This window comes from Arachis stenosperma, chromosome 10 (genome assembly GCF_014773155.1).
Source record: "Arachis stenosperma cultivar V10309 chromosome 10, arast.V10309.gnm1.PFL2, whole genome shotgun sequence".
NCBI classification, from domain to species: Eukaryota; Viridiplantae; Streptophyta; class Magnoliopsida; order Fabales; family Fabaceae; genus Arachis; species Arachis stenosperma.
The window spans coordinates 23,585,242-23,603,406 of record NC_080386.1 but is presented as its reverse complement, the minus strand read 5'-3'; the positions used below and the strand labels follow the sequence as shown (position 1 = coordinate 23,603,406).

Below are 18,165 nucleotides of genomic sequence, written 5' to 3'. Positions count from 1 at the left end.
GGTTTTTACACCCAAAAACCAATTTTTACACAAATATTAATTTTTTTACATACAAAAACCCAAATTTTTTACCTTTTTTCTTTTAAATTGATTTTTTTAATCTAAAAATTAATTTTTTTTCTAAATAATACGAGTAACATTTGTAAATAATAAAATTTCTTCCATTGTAAATTATAATTACTTTTCTAAACTTTTGGTGGCAATACTTATCACATACACCAACTAAAGATAATGAAAGTAAAACATTAAATATTGGGTACAAAAATAGTTGGTAAAGCAGGCTAATAGGGTGATAAAGAAAAAGAATGGTCCCAAGAGCATTCCCTGTTTAATCTATCATGATCAATGATGAGAATCATTTCTGTGTCAACTTGCACAAAGTGCATACACAAAAAAAAAATGCGAACAATACCTAAATTCAGGAATTACAGCTAGAAATGTGGACAAGACAAGGTGCATAACATCATAGATTAGTGGACATAAATTTTTGACAAATTTATCATACATTACAAGATTAAAAAAAACAGCAAAAAATGAACATCAAAGCATTAAACAGTGAAATTCCTTTGTTTTTATTGGTTTACATAAGTTGGATAGTAGAATATATCTATATAAGCCTATTTAGTAATCTCATCAAAAGCAGATAAAAATTATGGACCATGAAAGTAAGAAACACATCTAAATAAACCATGTTAAAAAAGAAAAGAACTCGAAATTCTTACATGCAGAGGATTGAATACACAAATACTTCTCTAAACATCTTATATCTGATCCAATTTCTTTTTTAGATTGAATAGGATCCAATCCTATGGTGGATACTGAAGGGGAGTGGAGCAAAAAAGTTTTTTGATGAAATACTGAAAAAGTATGGTTGAGGAATAAGAACATGATAAGTAAAAAGGTTTTAGTAATATATGATCAAATTTAGTTTTATGTGACCGAAAATGAGTGAACTAAGTTTGAATAAATAGTTAAATTGCGATTTAGCATGTAATTAAAGTTTATTTTATTATTTGCTGAAACACAAGTAAATCAAATTTGACCAAAATATAAATTTTCTCACATATCACATATTCATTGTTAAATCATTATATTTCATCGGAAAACATTTTTCTTTTCAGAGCATCCCCTTTGGGTAGTTACTTGATTTATCATACAAACTTAAGAAACGAATTTGATTTATATTTTATAATGTCAATGTATACACATATATAAAGTTTATGACTCTAAATCATGGCAATAATTTGGGCACATTATAGGTTCTAAACATGAACATCATATCTAAAATTCCTAACTTTCTTTCTCATGCCCAGAAAAATTCGATCTGTAACTTTTTGATCATACAATCTGTAACATTATAATATAGGAAAATTATCCCATATACCAGTTGAAAAGAGAGGAACATGGTATAGTAGGTACGAACAAGTTGCCGAGTTTATTGTTGTCGTGTAGTGAAGTAGGAAATGTCAAAGAAATCCTTGAGTTTGATAATGAATTGACGCAAATGACCAGCTTGAGAATAAGGATAGATGGCTAGTTAATTGGTTTCTGAAGTACATAAAAGCAAAAGCAACTTTTAAATATTAAGGAAATTCTACCTTTCTTTTTTGTGAGATGCTAAAATGACACTCTATTTTTCTTTATTTTATAAATATACATTATCCTCCTTTCTAACTTTTAAAAAACTTTCTTTTTAATCCATTTTAAATTTTTTGTATTAACTAATATTAACTTTATCCATTTTTAAGAAAAATAAATTATTTTTTGAAAAATACCCATTAACAAAAATGTTATTTTTTATCATTAAATTTTACTTACCAAATACCCTTTAATAAATTATTTTTTTATTAATTAAATTATATTTTTACCAAAATACTTTTAAAAAATTAATAATTAATTTTTTTTTAAAATACCTATCCTTCAATAATTTTTTAATTATTAAATTGTGATTTTACCAAAATTTTTGTTAGCAATTATTTTTATATTTTACTATTAATTTTTTGATATCAATATATATTATTTTAAGGGTAATTTTCTTAAATAAATAAATGGAGATCAATTTTACCTGATTACACATTTTTTAAAACGAAGACACAAACGTATTTTTTCATGAATCTATAGAAACCGCTACTAAAAGTAGCGGATTAGGGGAGAACATAAACCGCTACTGACAGCCATGCACTACAAGAAAATAGAGTTATTTTAACACTTTATTTTTTAACACCATAATTAAATGTCAAATTTAATATATATTTTTGACAAATATCACAAATGTCAAATTTTCTATGTTTTCTTGATGAATAATTTGACCGTAAAAAATTACTCCTCAATTTTGATACTCATTTGTTTTCAATTTACTCCACTATTTTTCTTCTTCTTTGGGCTCTGTTAATTTTGACATCACACTGCTCTCAGTTTAGGATTATACTACTCATTCTTTATCTTCAAAATCTCAATTTATTCTTTAGTTTCAAGATCTCATTTCATTCTTTGTTAAAATTTTTTGTTGAAAATATTTTATAGTCAATAAGTGTCAAAATTAATAGTATTTTTGACAATTAATAAGTATCACAGAAAATATGTTCTCAAAATTTTCTAACAAATTATTTTTGACAGCCAATATTTATTAAAATAAGATTTAAATTTTTTTCACAATCACTTATATGTTAAAAATACTATTTTTGACAAAATTTTTATTAACATATTTTCATAGTTAAAATAATGTCAAAATTTGTTTTTTTTTTGATTAATTTTATTTTTCTTTTACACATTATAACCCTCAAAAATAATATAAAAAAGTTATCCAGTATTCCACACTACTATAATGGAATACGGTATGTCATGTACGAATAAGTTGCCGAGGTTACTTTTGGTGTTTAGTGAGGAGTTAAATTTTTAAAATGTCCATCTTATTGATGAAAACGACGAAAATAAGAGGCCAAATGTTTTGGCTTTAAAGGCTGCTACTCTCTGATCTTCTTTATTTATTTATTTATTTATTTTGGGTCTAAGTTAAAAGTATATATGAGAGGGTTAACATACCTAGTAGAAAAAAAAAATCCAATTAAAAAAGACACGTGTAAACGACTAACACTTAATATTTTTATTTTTTAAAAAATATTAAAATTAATGTTGAGTCTATAGTTTAATTAAAAGTTTGATAGAAATCAAATGTAATTAATTTTACATAAAATTGATAACTAAAAAATATTAATTAAAAATTTAGTTAAATTAATTAAATTATTTAATAATTTTTAGTTATTAACTTTACGTAAAGTTAATTGTACATAAATTTTACCTATAAAATTATATTATAAATAAAAATATGATATAATAATATAAATATATTTAATATAATTAAAAACTTTAATTTTTTTCTTAAACTCTAATTTTAAAATTTTTTATTAAATTCTCTTTAATTTCTATCTATCTTAATACAATATCCTATCAAAAAATTACATTAATTTTGATTTATTTGTTAAATTTAAAAATATAAAAACACATACATTTGTCGAACTGAAATTTTTTTTATAAACTTTTTCTCAATTTATTTATTTATAATTTTTTACCATCATCACTATTATTCTATCATTGCCATTATCTATTGCTATTACAATTGTTACTATAATTGTTGTTGTTGTGGTAGTCATTATTGTTATTATTATTGGTTAATCGTGAACAAATTCTATTTAATTAATTAATTAATCAATAATAATAATAATTGTGAACAATTTTTTTTAATTCTTTTGTAAATGCAGTCTTTATTAAATTTGAAAAAATATATATATTATTTAAATTATAATTATTTTCATAATTTTTTTAGGTAATCATCTTATAATAAATATATGTATTAAGAATATGTTTAATTATTCTGTTGGCCTTTGTAATTTTATCAAATTTATAATTAAGTTTTTATATTTTTTTCTAATCACGTTCTTACACTACTTTTAATTTTATAATTAAGTCTTTTGTGTCAAAAATATTAAAATCAACGAAATATTCCCTCTAAAAAAATTTCTAGTCAAAGTTCTAATTAAGTTTTTAATTGTGGGTACATTCAATTTGTATAAAAATAAAATATTTCATTAACTCTAACATTCTTATACTGAAAAAGACTGAATTACAAAATTTAAAATAATATAAAGATTCAATTAAAAGAAAAAAAAATTTAGTAACCTAATTATAAATTTGATAAAATTACAAAGACTAATAAAATAATTAAATCTTAAGAATATAGTTGAATTAAATTTCAACTCTTTTTTATATATAATTAGACTTTTAAATATAAACTCTATCAAACATTTTTTTTTGTAAATTAAAATTTTTTTCTTATTTTTCTGTAAAAAAGAATTAGTAGTAAAATTTTTTACTTTCAAATATTTTTATTGTGTGTTCTTTAAGACTAGTAAAAACATTTTTTTTTGTTGTCTTTTTGTATTATAGTCACAACATATTTCTAACACTTATATTTAGTTTAGTTTTATAATAGTCTTCATGTCCTGACCTAACACTAAGACCCATGTCCAAATAAAATAAAAAGGCCTAATCCATAGATTGGCTTCCCCGCGTAACCGACCTCCTCTAAAGAGGTCGGATTCAACACAGACTTCACTCTGAGGAAGTCGGGATCGAAGGTTAGCTGACAGATAACACTTATTCAAATAAGTAACTGCCCATACAATCTCTCAACCCACTTCCAGGAGGCATATCTCAACTTTCCTAAGATAAAGGAACGGTTATCCTCCTTAAAAGGTGGAACTACTCCAACGGTGGTTATTGGTTCACCACTATAAATACATTGACACCCCTCAGGTATCTTTAAGTTCTAATACTCTCTAAACCTGCTCAAACCCTTTGCTGACTTAGGCATTGGAGTGTCTTTGCAGGTACCACCTCCCATTCCTTCACACATTTAAGTCGGACGGCGGCTCCCGGACGTAAACCAAGTCGGAGACTACCTCCTCCAGACGTTTGGGCTAACCCACAAGTCTAGCCCATTAATCTCCGATTACCCATTGTAACAAATAGTATCTCTGATATTTTAAATATATTTTAGTTTTATCTTTGACAGTTATTTAGTTATATCTCTCAAAATATTAATACCATATAACATGACAAATTGAACTATTAGTAATACTTGAGTTTAGTACTGCTATATGTAAGTGACAAATTAGCATAACTATTAGTTATTAATCAACTAAAAATCAACAATCAATAATTTTTATAAAATTAGTCGTATGATTCTTATTATGAGTAATACAAAGCAAACGAATACAAAGTTAAAAGAAGAAAAAGATGTTTTTAATTATATTAAATATATAAAATAGACATATATTTCATATTTAATTAGCAATTGAGGTATATATATATATATATATATATATATATATATATATATATATATATATATATTACTCATAATCTCATATAATGGGTACTTACTCTTTTTTTTTTTTTTAATGAAATATGATAGTCATGAAATTTATACGATAATACAAATGAATTGATAGTATAATATTTAAATCCTAACTATTATTGCATAATTCATGACTTGCTCTATTCATTTTTTTTTTCATGATAGTTATATTCTATCCTATCTATGTAACCATGAATAATTTATATAATAATTTTGGTAAATAAAAAATCAGTAATTTTGTGATAATAAATACTACATACATCATTGACTAAACTAACTGTATTTAATCAAATTTGAACTTTTTAAATCATAAATTAATTAGAAAAATACAATTCATAGACCTAAAAATTAAAAAAATATGATTGATTATGCAATCATATTGATGATATCAAATTAAATTTTTAAATATACTCATTAATTATCAAAAGAAGAACTCCCATTGTACTTAATTTAAAGTATTTTATTTCTTATAAAGTCTTACTCTATTTTTTATTAATATTCAAAATTCCTACTAAAATAAATTTTTAGGTTTTACAAAATATAACATATATAATTTTGATTACAAACAAAATTAAGAACTTACCATTATTTTCTATCAATATTTAAATAAATTTTTAAGCTCATTACAAATTAAACATATTTGCAAGTTAAAAAAATATTATGTGCGTACAAAAAATTAAATATTAAAATAATTACTATATATTAAGATAACATAGGAACGGAGTTATGTTATATTTAAAAAAAAAACTAAAAATTAATTTTATAAAAAAATAGTTAAATAAAAATTTATACATAATTTGTTAAAAAAAATTAAGAGGGAGCATTGCCTCTCTTCCTTTACACAAAATTTTGTTTTTGTTTATACATATTAATTTATATATTTTTAATTAAATAATTAACTATTAAAATAATTAAACTTAATATAATAATCAAATAATAAATAAATAATTTAACTATTTTATAGTACTATAATAAAAAATTTTATGAAAATCAAAATATCTTTATACACAATAACTAAACTTTTTTTTATGTACATTGCATGATTATTGTTGTGACATTCTTTTCAAAAAAAGAAGAAAAATAACGCCATTTAATGCAGCTCATTGTGACATTCTTTTCAAAAAAAGAAGAAAAATAACGCCATTTAATGCAGCTCAGTCAAGACATATCACATATGGCGGCTGGAAAAAAATGACTTTTAAAATTGGTCTATAAGGACAAGCTGATAACTTCAATCATACAAAACTTGTTAAAAGAAAAAACGGTTGCATGTCTACATGCACCACCCAACCTTCATGTTCATCTGTGTTTCACTCGCTAAATCTGGACCTTGTATTTTTATTATTATTATATCTAAATGGTTAACGTGGTTGGAATATCATATTTCAAAAAGGACATCGACATACGTGAACATTTTCCTATAATATAATTTAAAGAAAAAATATTACCGTGTGTGTTCACTTTTAGCGTCTACAATAATAGTTGTAGACTTCACAATTTTTTTCCCACGTCCCCTACTTCCCTTTTCTCTTTTGTTTGGTTTCCTATATCAAAAGTGAATTCATATAACAAGATTGTATAATAAAAGAAGAAAGATGATTATTATGAAAGCTGCGGACGCCAAAAACTCTTCTTGGCAACAAGAAACTGATTTCTATACAACTTGACAGACCAATGAAGTGAACGCAAGATTGGACCAAGCTTTCTAATCACTTCCATGGAGTCTTGAACCACAAGGTACCCTTCTGGCCGCAATATGCGATCTATCTCCACAACCACGTCCATAATGTCACATCTAACAAATAAAAAGTTATAAGAGAAAGTATTGAGAACCAATCCTTTTCAACCAATAAAGTAGCTAATAATTTATTATTAAAAAAATCTAAAACTAAGAAAAATAAAAGTATCCAAAAATCAAGTAAAAAAATAAGAAACAAAATAAAACTAATTTAGAGAATAAAATTTAGGATGACCACCACCGGCGGCAGTAGGGTGGCCAATAGTGGTGGTAAGTGGCTGGTGGATATAGGTGAAACGAAAGTAAAAAAGTAATTTCCTTTTTTTTTGGTCAGATTTTTTTTTTGTCAGAGGTAAATCAAACAATGTGTTTTGTTTTTGTTTTATTGGGCATTTTGGCTGGCCCAATATCTGTTGGCTGAACCATGTTGGTTTCTTAACTTTATTGAAGTCCCAAAACATAGCTAAAAATGACAAAATTATAAAACCATCTTCTTTAAAAAGCACATGCTTTTGCTTAGTAGAACCAATTAACGAAACTCACGGAATAAGTGAGTTTAAGTTTTTGATATATTGACGTTATCTACTTATTCCTTTTTAGGTTTTGCCAAGGAATTATTTTTTTAACCAATAATCAATAAATAAAGTAGTTGACAAGTACAGATTAATGATTTGAATTGTTATCTTAGCGAGGAAAATGACAAATATTGGCTGAAAAAAATTATTTTTACTCTCTATATAAAAAGAATAAAACAAAATTTAATATATTGAAATATATCTTTAATATACTTGAATGGTAAGTTGAAAGAATGAATTTGATTAAAAAAAATTAATGGTATCAAAATTAAACTCTTTAGAATAACATACGCATACCGTTTCTGAAGAGCTTCTAGTAGAAAACTAGAATGAAGAAGATCATAGGTGCGAGGGTAGGTGTTAAAGGACTCGCACCAATCATGATACATTCCTATCAACCCTTTGTCATTTATAATGCCCAGAGTATCTGCCATATCTATTGGTACTACATTCATCACCCAAACTGGTAGATCAATTAGTGCTGTTGCAAATCTGAAAATAAATAATCTCGTATCAGTTCTCAGGCAAAAGTGATCAAGTATCATAATTCATAATGAAATCCAAGTTTAGTTAATAATCTAGAGTTTAATTGGTATGTGCACTTTCAAAAAAGAAAAAAAGGGTTTACACTAACTTCCAATTAAAGTATGTATGTATTGTCAAGTTAACAGAAAGTGATTTCTTCATAACAGGATTTGATTAGATATTAACTCAAAACTAAGTAAAGGTTCATTCTGAGTCCTCGAAATTGTGTGAATGTTTTAAATTGATTCTTGAGATTTCAACATCATTTGGTCGCTAAAATTATACTTTGTGATTCACTTTGGTCTTTCTGTGACAAAAGTGAATTCCAGAGTATAACTTCAGGGACCAAATTACATTTTTTAAATCTCAAGAACTTATTTGAACACGGGCACAATTTAAACTAGAATAGACCTTTACTCGCGTAAAACTGTTGGATTTACCATGGATAGAAATTAAACTCAATAATCTAAAGGGAAAAAGGGCAAGAAAACTAACTAATCTCTAAGAAATTTATATTATATATTTACCCTGCATAACCAGCATTCATGTCCATAATGTTTCTGACACTTGACCAGTTTAGAGAAAGGCTATTCATGTAAACTTCTGGAACTAGTTTAGACCAGTGTTTGCTGTCGTTATAGTACGTCTCGCGGGCATCCGGTACGGTGAATAAGCTAGGAGGCTTAGCGGTAAGCCTCTGAGGCCAAGGCATGGGCCAGCTCTGTATGTTGCCATTACTATCAACTGGAAGAGGGGTAATGCAGGGACTGAGTAAGGCATACCTAAGCATAATTGTGCAAAGAAAAATTAGCAATAGATAGAAATAAAAGTATAAAGCTAAAATCAGCGTCGATCATGCATTAGCAATTTCTATGGAACTTTTTTGAATAGTAGATTATAGATGCCAAGATATTATTATACTAAAAGTTCGACCACATGTTGTACACATATAAGAGAGTCTAATTGCTTAAGCATAAGGCAGCCCAATGCACAAGCATCTTGCATTATACAGGATTCGGGGAGAAACCCGACGCATAAGTCTAATTATTTATATTTATACAAAATTCATGAAAAGAAAAATATCAAAGCTGCAATGATGTTTGTACATTTCTTTCTGTCATGTTGTTATCAGAAACCAAAATTTTGTAGAGATATAGATGTCAAAGATATATAAGCCAAAAGGTGATATAGCTAACTACCATGGTTTATCTTTGGTATCCATATTTTTGCAGATTGGAGGATCGTTCTCTTTTCGGTTGTCGTAGCAGGAAGATGAGTTAGGTTTCTGGTAAATAACAAGACCAATTCCATTTGAATCAACGGTCTTAGCCACGACAGTCCAGCACATTGCTTTTGTAACTCTCACCATGGCTGCAGAAATAAAAAAGGGATAACAATATCCATTCTTAGAAGAATATTTTGCATGTTTTCTAACATTCTTCATGAAATCAAAATGCCATGTTTGAAAAGAAAAAAAATGCTTTATTTCTTAAAACATAGGTGCTCGGAAGATTAAAACTTGTATCTCCGAATAATACTCGATTTGTTTCAAAATATCTGTTTCATTTGAGTAAGGTGATATGTTGATTTTTCAATATACCACCTTTTACCCAAATTGCCATAATTTGAAATGAAGGTGGTAATATTTATTAGCCTATTTAAATGAGATAATTGTCAATATAGTCTACTTTCTAGGCATGGAGAAAAAGGAGATAAAATGACAAAAAACAGAAGCATACAGAAAGGTGTGAAGTCAAAGACTAACCCTTCCACACTTTCTTATCTCTTTCATTATCATCACGATAAACAGGTGTTGCAGACCAGGCGAAGAAACCACCTGGTCTAAGAATCCGATTGAGCTCGAATAATGGCTTCCCACCTGAAGGCATGAGCAAGGTTTGTGAATACACAGTTTTATCAAATTTTAGCCTAGTTTGGAAATTGTCTCAACATAGAAATACACAAACACGAGACTTATTTAGAGGAAAACCAAAGCAATTTCAATCTCCATTGTATCGATGTCTCTGAATTTTCTGTCTTGAGACGTTTACCAAACACGGCCTAGCAGATGAAACATGGAAGATAATTATAGAAGAAGAAAAGTAGGTAGAAGTACCATCTGCATCCCAGTGAACCCTGCATCGTGCGCAATGGATCAAATCGAATCCATTATCAGCGAATGTCAGCTTCTGTGTCCCAATGACAGACAGGGTTGCTGGAATACCTCGCTCCAAAGCAAACTGTATTTGTGCTTCATGTTCATCCTTTGGTGCGAATGACATGGTAAGAACATTTTTGTCCAGAAGATAGCCACCAAAGCTAGCAACGCCGCAACCAACATCAAGAACCACCCTGATATTCTTGCCCCACTGAATTGCTGGTAATGTCTGCCACAAAAAAGAGACATTAACAAAATCAATACTATATACTAATATCACAAGAACATGTGCGTGGTACTAATTATTTAAGCTCAGAGCTTCTTGCGCTGTAGACAATATCAGATTATTATTAGCCATATACAACCTCCATTGACTGGCAAGTGTCAAATTGACAAATTCGTATATCAATTATTTCCGAATGCATTGATTTTTTGATGTACCAATCTTGCCAATTTGTCACTTATTAGTGGATAAATTGAATAAAACAGTTGAGTTGTCTCCGTTTGACCTCAAGGTCACATGTTCAAGCCGTAGATTTAGAGACTGATGTCATTATCAAGTTAGGCTACCTACATTACACCTTTTGGGTGCAGCGCTTCCTTAGACCCGTATTAATACGGGATGCTTGTGCACCAAGCTGCCCTTTTATTTCGCATCTTATGGTGGCCTAGTTTCAATTTTCTGATTCTTGGATTAGACTACACCATTACTATGCTAACAGGCTCATTCTCAAAAGCAATTGTGTGCAAGTAAATCAAAAGAAAATCTTCCATCTTGGTCCCTATATCCTTCTCCTCTCAAATCTTTGTTTATTCCTCTATTTCTAGAAGAAAAGTCCAACAGGGAGGAGGAAAAAAGAAAGAGATGATAATTTAGTACTATGGTATACCTTCTCTATGTACTCAACATAATGATCAACTCCATCTTTGAATTGAGTACCACCTCCGGGAAAGACGAGATAATTGTCAGACTTCACCACCCAATTCTGCTCCTTCTTGTATTCAATAAGCTTTGTACGAGGGACATTATAATACCAAATCTGAAAAAAACCAGAACCAGAAGTAAATTTCATCAATGGATTTATGAAAATGTAAACCGAAATGGAAGTGGGCAAGTAGCACTATGGTGTCAAATTTCTGAAACTCTGTATAATGCAAAGCAGAATCTTAGACCATAATCAAGAAAGAGTCTTTATCATTGCAAAAATCAAATGGATTCTATACAGATACCAGAATCACATTCAAGCAATCAGCCAATCACTAAGAACCACAAATTCTTGCTCAAAGTATCAACCTCACCATTTTAGAAATAATCAACTTGTCAAATTAAAGTTACAAACAATTTTCAATTGTTGTACAAAATCATCTTTGGTTTTGAAGAAAAACAAAACCGATAATATCAAGAGAATGGAACAGTCTTTAACATTTTCTATGCAGACAGCAAAATCAGAGTCAAATCAACCACTAAGAATCATAATGTCTTTTCTTACCAAAAAGTATCAATCTCACCATGTCCCTGCTCTTAGGCCACGGAACGGGGACCCGATACCCTTTGGGAAGTGGCAGCAAACAGTGCAATTTAGATTTAGGACAGTGCCTTTCTCTATGCTCCATGTGCCTCCTTGACCTTAGAGCCTTAATGGCCTTCATGTTATCCAAACATGGCATGTAATCCACCCCAATCCCACCCTTACAAACTTCCCAATGAATAATCGAATCCACAAAATCGTCACGGAAATCATCCTCCTCCTTTTTCTGAGGCAATATTCTTTGTTCTTCGGGCGGCTTCTCTTGTTCTTCTGTGATTGATTCTGAGAGTGGCTGAGGGTTTTCGGCATCAGGGTAGAAACTCGTTGGATTCAAGGTGGAAGCAGTGTTGGTTAAGAGAAGAACCACGGCACTAATGAGCAACAACAATATCATGAAAACCAAAGGGTATTTCCTCTCTTTCAAGATTCCTCCCTCAACTTGAATCGCCATTTTCGATGATCCAAACAACTAATTCTTGTGATGTTAGGAAGAGAACAAGATTTGGCTTTTGTGAGAACGTAGCTTTTTCTCTTTTTTTTTTTTTTTTTTTTTGTGTGTGAACTCAAATCATTGAATCTAATGAAGACTTGTGGAAAGAGAGTCGGTGAAAATGACATACCAGCATCTTTGTGCTTTGATTTTAAATTTAATCCTTAGGTGGAGCTAATAAAGCGTTGAATCTGAGGGTACGGATCAAAGAAGAGTGATATTGCATGACGAGGAAGGTAGTGTAATAATAATAGTAACATTATGTTGGTGTTGTAACTTGAGAGGGGCAGAATAGAACAGAAAGAAGATCGTGATTTTGCAGAGTAGTGACAGATTAGAATATGCATTTGACAGATTCTATTGTACATTTTCTGCCAATATGACGGCATATTATAATGCTTCAAACTTGAAAGTTATTTTTTAGGTCATGCATCTAACCGACAATGACAGGTTTTAGTGTTTTCTGTCACAATCAACCATGGACATGATAGTAAAATACTAAAATGTCACATCCATGGACCCTGGGTTTCGGAAATTTACATTGTCATCCTATGTCGGCATATAATCAATTTTAACTCATTGTTAGATATGATTTAGATCAAAATTTTATTTTTTATATGATAGCTTATTCTGTTTGTGTTGAAGCTTATAAAACATTGCCTTAGCTAATTTTCCTTTTCTACGTAAATTGAAATAAAGGGGTGGAATTAACAACTTCTAAATTGTTCTTGTTAACAATTTAGCAAAGGACAGATTAAAAAACAATTTTTTTAATGAGCCAATGTTTCTTTTCTTTGTTTCTTTTTTCTTTCTACAAATAACAACTCAAATCATCAACTCTCATATTCACCTAAAAGAAAAATCATCTAGTCTTAGTCATTTTTTATTTTGTTAATTTCATCCACCCGTATTCATTTTTTATTACAACCAAACTTATACAGTTCGCATAAGCTCTCCATAAAGAGTAAAGACCCGCGTAAAATTTTGCATAGAGGGGATAATTTTTTCCCATCAATGCACTTCGCACGCTAGAATATTGTACAACAAAACAGAGAATAGATCTTACCAATTTGTTTTTCAATTATTTTACCAAGTATAATTTCTAACTACAGACTAAGTCAAACAAGAAAAAATGGATGAAAAAATATTAAATGATGAAAGAACATATTTGACAAATCAATTAAGAGAAAAAAATGAAAATATTCATTTTCCAACAAAATGTGTATACAAGAATTTTGCAAAAAGGGCTTCAAAAAGCAGACCATTATTTTAAAAATAACTTGAAACAAGTGGATCATAAGCGAGTGCATCTAATCGTGGGCTTTGCAATGAGAGCACCGGTGGCCAACATTAACTGAAATTAGCATAGAAACGTCTTAAAAGAGAGATGATGGACTTTCTAATGTAACTGTAAAACACCGTAGTTTGGGTTGAACACCCTTTTGCGGAGACTCCATAGTAATATAGCAAATTACAAAACCTCTCAACATATAATATTTCATGTTTGTATGATACAACCGCATATAAAAACAGTTTGAAAAGAATCAAATCAAAGACAAAAATTAGTAAAGCCATCTTTTGCTATCTATGCCTTACACTCTACCTTCAGTCTGGTGTCACTCTGTGATTCCGGTGCCGTTGTTATCCAGATCGACGTCGCCCATTCCTGTGTCCTCTTCCTCTTCGCTGTCCTCATCGCCGCTGACTTCTTCATTATCTTGTCGTAGTTTTGCCATGTGCTCAGCAAGCAATTTATCATCGCGTTCGCTCACCTGCATAAAAATGCAGCGTCAAATCACAAGTTTCCATAGACAGAAATCAGAGGACAGAATATGTACAGTTGTAAACAAATGTAGATGATAAATATAGAGGAGTGACACTCACCGCTCTAGGTGCCTCCTTCACCACAAGTTTACCCTTGTGTTTCTCTATTGACTCGGTGCAAGAAGTAATGGCATTGTTGAGGACTTGTATCCCTTGCTCCTGTCAAGTTTATTACAAAATGAGCATCACTTTCAATTGGACCATATATGATATGATATAGTGTATCGTGTACTACAATATAATATGGCTAATAAATTACAACAGCAGCTAAGTTATCAGAGTTCCCAAACAGGAGACATGAATGGAATATGAATTGCTTGTATCAGACTTTTCTCTAGTTTCCACTTTAGGTTCATTAATTAATTCCAAGGATATGTAGGAAAGAACAGTTATTCCTGTATAAACAATTACATCCTAATTTTGCAGGTAACAGGATTTACCACAGCGAACACCATATAAATTCAGTTAATGCAAGATATTTTCAATCAATTCCCTCTTGCACTCATAAACTCTGCCTTAGCCCCCCCCCCCCCCCTTTTTTTTCTTGTCATATGAACAATTTTCCAACCTTTAAAACGAATACATAACAAAGCAACAAATTTCAAAAAACTTTGAACTGAATAAGGAAAATATTCTAGATCGAGTCCATTAATGACAGCAGCTGTCTCTATGCAGTTGAAAGGATTATGTGGTAATGACGATTGATACATGTGGAAAAACTATACTTACTGAGTTGTAGTGCCAAAACACCCACAATAAAAAAAAAAAAAGAAAAGAAAAAAAAACAAAGCCATACACTAGTAGGCACTAACTGAATTCGGGTCAAAAGCCAACTAACATATCAAACTTTCTGTCAACGTTGCACTAACCTTGTCGAGAGTCTGAGTGGTAAGCACATAAAGTGGGGGCGCAACAAGTTTAATTTTTACAGGGCAGTCATCATTTCCAGCAGCTTCAGCCTTCCTCATGGCCTCCTGCATATTAGAGAAATTACCATGCCTCAGAATACTTTAGGAAATAGGCAACCAGAAATTACTTGATAGCACGTTATATGAAAACTATATGACTAGATGTTGAAAAGAAAAAGGGAACTTTTTATGCAAATCAGGGCCAAGAGAAAAGGCTAAGACCTTGATGTGAAGAACACCATCAAATTGAAAACATTTCATTTCAATATCTGCCCTAATTTTCAGGGGCTGGGGAGTCATTCGTCTTCTAATATTCTTTACTAGAGAATCCTTCACTTCTTCTGTGACAGCTGGAACAACCTTTGTCACCTATGGGAGACGGCAAAAAAAAAAAAGAAAAAAAACTTTATTCATCAGTGTGATTTACGTGGCAGGTAGTCTATAGTTCTATTCTATTATAACAAATATTTACCTCTTGCCCATCAGGGCCAGCTTCCTTGATTTCACGGGTGAGGGCATTTAGCACTGAATCAGGATCCGTCACAATTATCTTGAATGCCTGCATACAAAAAGGTGTATATAGTCAATAAACTTTTCAGAGCATCTTCAGAGAACTGTTAGGAAAATATTTTCTTTTCTGAAAGAAAAGGAACTTTACCTCAAAAGCATGACCATATTTGCGGTATAAAGGCCATCCAATGTGAACATACAGCTCCTGCATAAAGCCACTTGCATTTAGTTCAATAAACAAAACTGCAATGGTAAGACCAGTAAATAAAGTGTTTAATCAAATATTCATATTTTATTATTATTATTGTTATTATGATATGATTTCCACAGCATACAGCTGTATTAGTTATATAACACAGTTATACCATTCTTCGCCATTATAAATTGCTATGTATAGAGTTCTATTCACTAACACAAAAACAAGAGTTTCCCAAAGATCCCTTTCTCTAAATATCAAGACATATTAAGTGGACAGACATGTTTAGAAAGGTAGAAAAACATGCCTACAGAAAAGAAGACTATGATAATGACAGAAACATAATAGGTCAATAAGAGGATGAATAGTGTTTTATATCAACAAAGGAAATTTCAGTCAGTGGTAATTTCTCATGAAAATTTTCTTATGAAGTTCAAGCTAATAACCCTTATTTCTTTATCAAAAGACATGTTTGCAAATTGCAAGTGTCCTATAAGATCGGATAATGCAAGAACTACAAGTTACAAGGGAGTAAAAATCAAAGCAAAAACAACAAATAAGCCTGTGATCTAACGTGGACAGTAGTATAATCAAACATACTTGCACCATACTTGAACAGAAGCAATATGATTAAGCATACAAACAAAGCATTTTTAAGTTAGAACTACAACAAATCACTTGAAAATAAGCTCCGGTGTGTTTGAGTAAAGGTCAGGTTCCCACGAATCAACACGTGAACCGTGAATAGCACAAGCGAGGTCCGAACAAACACAAACCAGAACATTAGAAAAATACGAAAAAGGCAAATTGAACAGAGTCGACGACCTACCCAATACTACCAGCATGAGTAAAGCCAATTAGGCTTTCAAAGCCCAAGAAAGAAATGAACATCATATGCCACTTTTACCAACGCCTTCCTAATTATGGTAACAATTCCAATACAGTCCATAACTCAAAACAAATCCTATTCCTATCAACCAATTTCCCTTCATTTCCTCCCTTAGTCTCTACACGTGGACAATGAACACATTCTTGAACATCTATTTTATGCCATAAAAAATGATCATTTCCTTGTAATTCTACATTTCTACTTTCACCAAGAGAAATTAGACAATCACACTGACTGGTCCTCTTTAACCAAGAAAGAGACACCCAAACAAGCAACTATCTCTTACAACAACGCCAATCAACACAGTTCCAATAAAACAACCAAAAAACAAGCATACTCAAATCACTCGCATACAAAGCAAAATTACAACTGAGCTGGAAACAGCAAGTAAATTACCTCCAAATCAATGTTTAGGGTCTCAGCAACGTGGCGCATGATAGAGTGAACAAGCTTGCTCTTATTATACCTCTCCTCACAGGCCTGAATATCCTCTTCAGAAACACGGCGCTTGCTAAGGTCGATGTAACCCTTGTCCTTATCGACACGAAGCACCATAACGGGTTCGATGCGACCGACCTTGATGAGGCTGCTGACGCTCCGAATCCGGCGCCGGGAGAGCTCAGAGAAGAGGATCATTCCCTCGATGTTGTTGTACTCGAGGAGTGAAACGTACGCGCCCATGTCGGCGATGTTCTTCACCTGAATCATCACCGCCATGTCCACCTCGGGGTACTTCGCCTCGTACATACGGCACTCTAGGTTCGGACCCATACCTGCTTGGTTCGGATGCTGCTACTCGCTCTCGCTTGGGGTTTCAGAAATGGAGGGCGAGAGAAAGAGTGGTGAGGGTTTTTGCGAGAGTCGAGCGTGAGAGAGTGAAAAAGGAGCAGAAAAATCAAGTTCGCAGTGGGGATAGTGGTGGCGTCTGATGTAAGTACTTGGGCTTCGAACCATTCGGTGATCCATCTAGAAATCCCGTTATAGGCCCATTATGTTGACCAAACAAAAATATTTAAACGCTTTTAAGAAGCGCATTTGGGCCACCTAAAAAATACATACAAAGAAGGCACGTTTCGCCTTGTCTCTGCCATGGAAATGGAGGAAATGAAAAATTATAAAAAACGCCCACCGTGGGACTCGAACCCACGACCACAAGGTTAAGAGCCTTGCGCTCTACCGACTGAGCTAGACGGGCTGGTTGTTTTAAAAATTTAACTTAGTTATATATATATATATGTACAATTATTTTTCTTTCAACTCTTAGTAAAATTTAATTACTCTATATATTATTAACCTTAGCTATTAAATTTACAAAATAAAAAAAAAAAATAAAAGGTTGATGAGTGGAAAAAGATAATTGTTTCCTTCATTCAATTTTGATGCCTTATTTCATAGTACTACTAAATA

At 31.0% G+C, this 18,165-nt stretch overlaps 2 protein-coding genes and 1 non-coding gene across 3 annotated transcripts; all 3 read right to left on the bottom strand.

The window, feature by feature from the left end:
• Window positions 1–6,735: 6,735 nt before the first annotated feature.
• Window positions 6,736–12,465, bottom strand: LOC130955647 (probable methyltransferase PMT23). The gene is made up of 8 exons (XM_057882564.1): window positions 11,922–12,465; window positions 11,303–11,452; window positions 10,371–10,641; window positions 10,020–10,133; window positions 9,454–9,625; window positions 8,782–9,036; window positions 8,027–8,221; window positions 6,736–7,211 (listed from the first exon to the last, which is right to left on the bottom strand). Exons 1-8 carry the CDS (start codon window positions 12,390–12,392, stop codon window positions 7,019–7,021), a joined length of 1,821 nt encoding a protein of 606 aa, XP_057738547.1. The 5' UTR covers window positions 12,393–12,465; the 3' UTR covers window positions 6,736–7,018.
• Window positions 12,466–13,799: 1,334 nt separating this feature from the next.
• On the bottom strand, window positions 13,800–17,643 carry LOC130955648 (eukaryotic translation initiation factor 2 subunit alpha homolog). The gene is made up of 7 exons (XM_057882565.1): window positions 17,155–17,643; window positions 15,822–15,878; window positions 15,636–15,722; window positions 15,386–15,532; window positions 15,125–15,229; window positions 14,316–14,414; window positions 13,800–14,203 (listed from the first exon to the last, which is right to left on the bottom strand). Exons 1-7 carry the CDS (start codon window positions 17,527–17,529, stop codon window positions 14,048–14,050), a joined length of 1,026 nt encoding a protein of 341 aa, XP_057738548.1. The 5' UTR covers window positions 17,530–17,643; the 3' UTR covers window positions 13,800–14,047.
• A 237-nt stretch (window positions 17,644–17,880) lies between these two features.
• TRNAK-CUU (transfer RNA lysine (anticodon CUU)) lies at window positions 17,881–17,953 on the bottom strand. The gene has a single exon. It is a non-coding gene; the product is annotated as a tRNA-Lys (tRNA).
• Window positions 17,954–18,165: the final 212 nt, after the last annotated feature.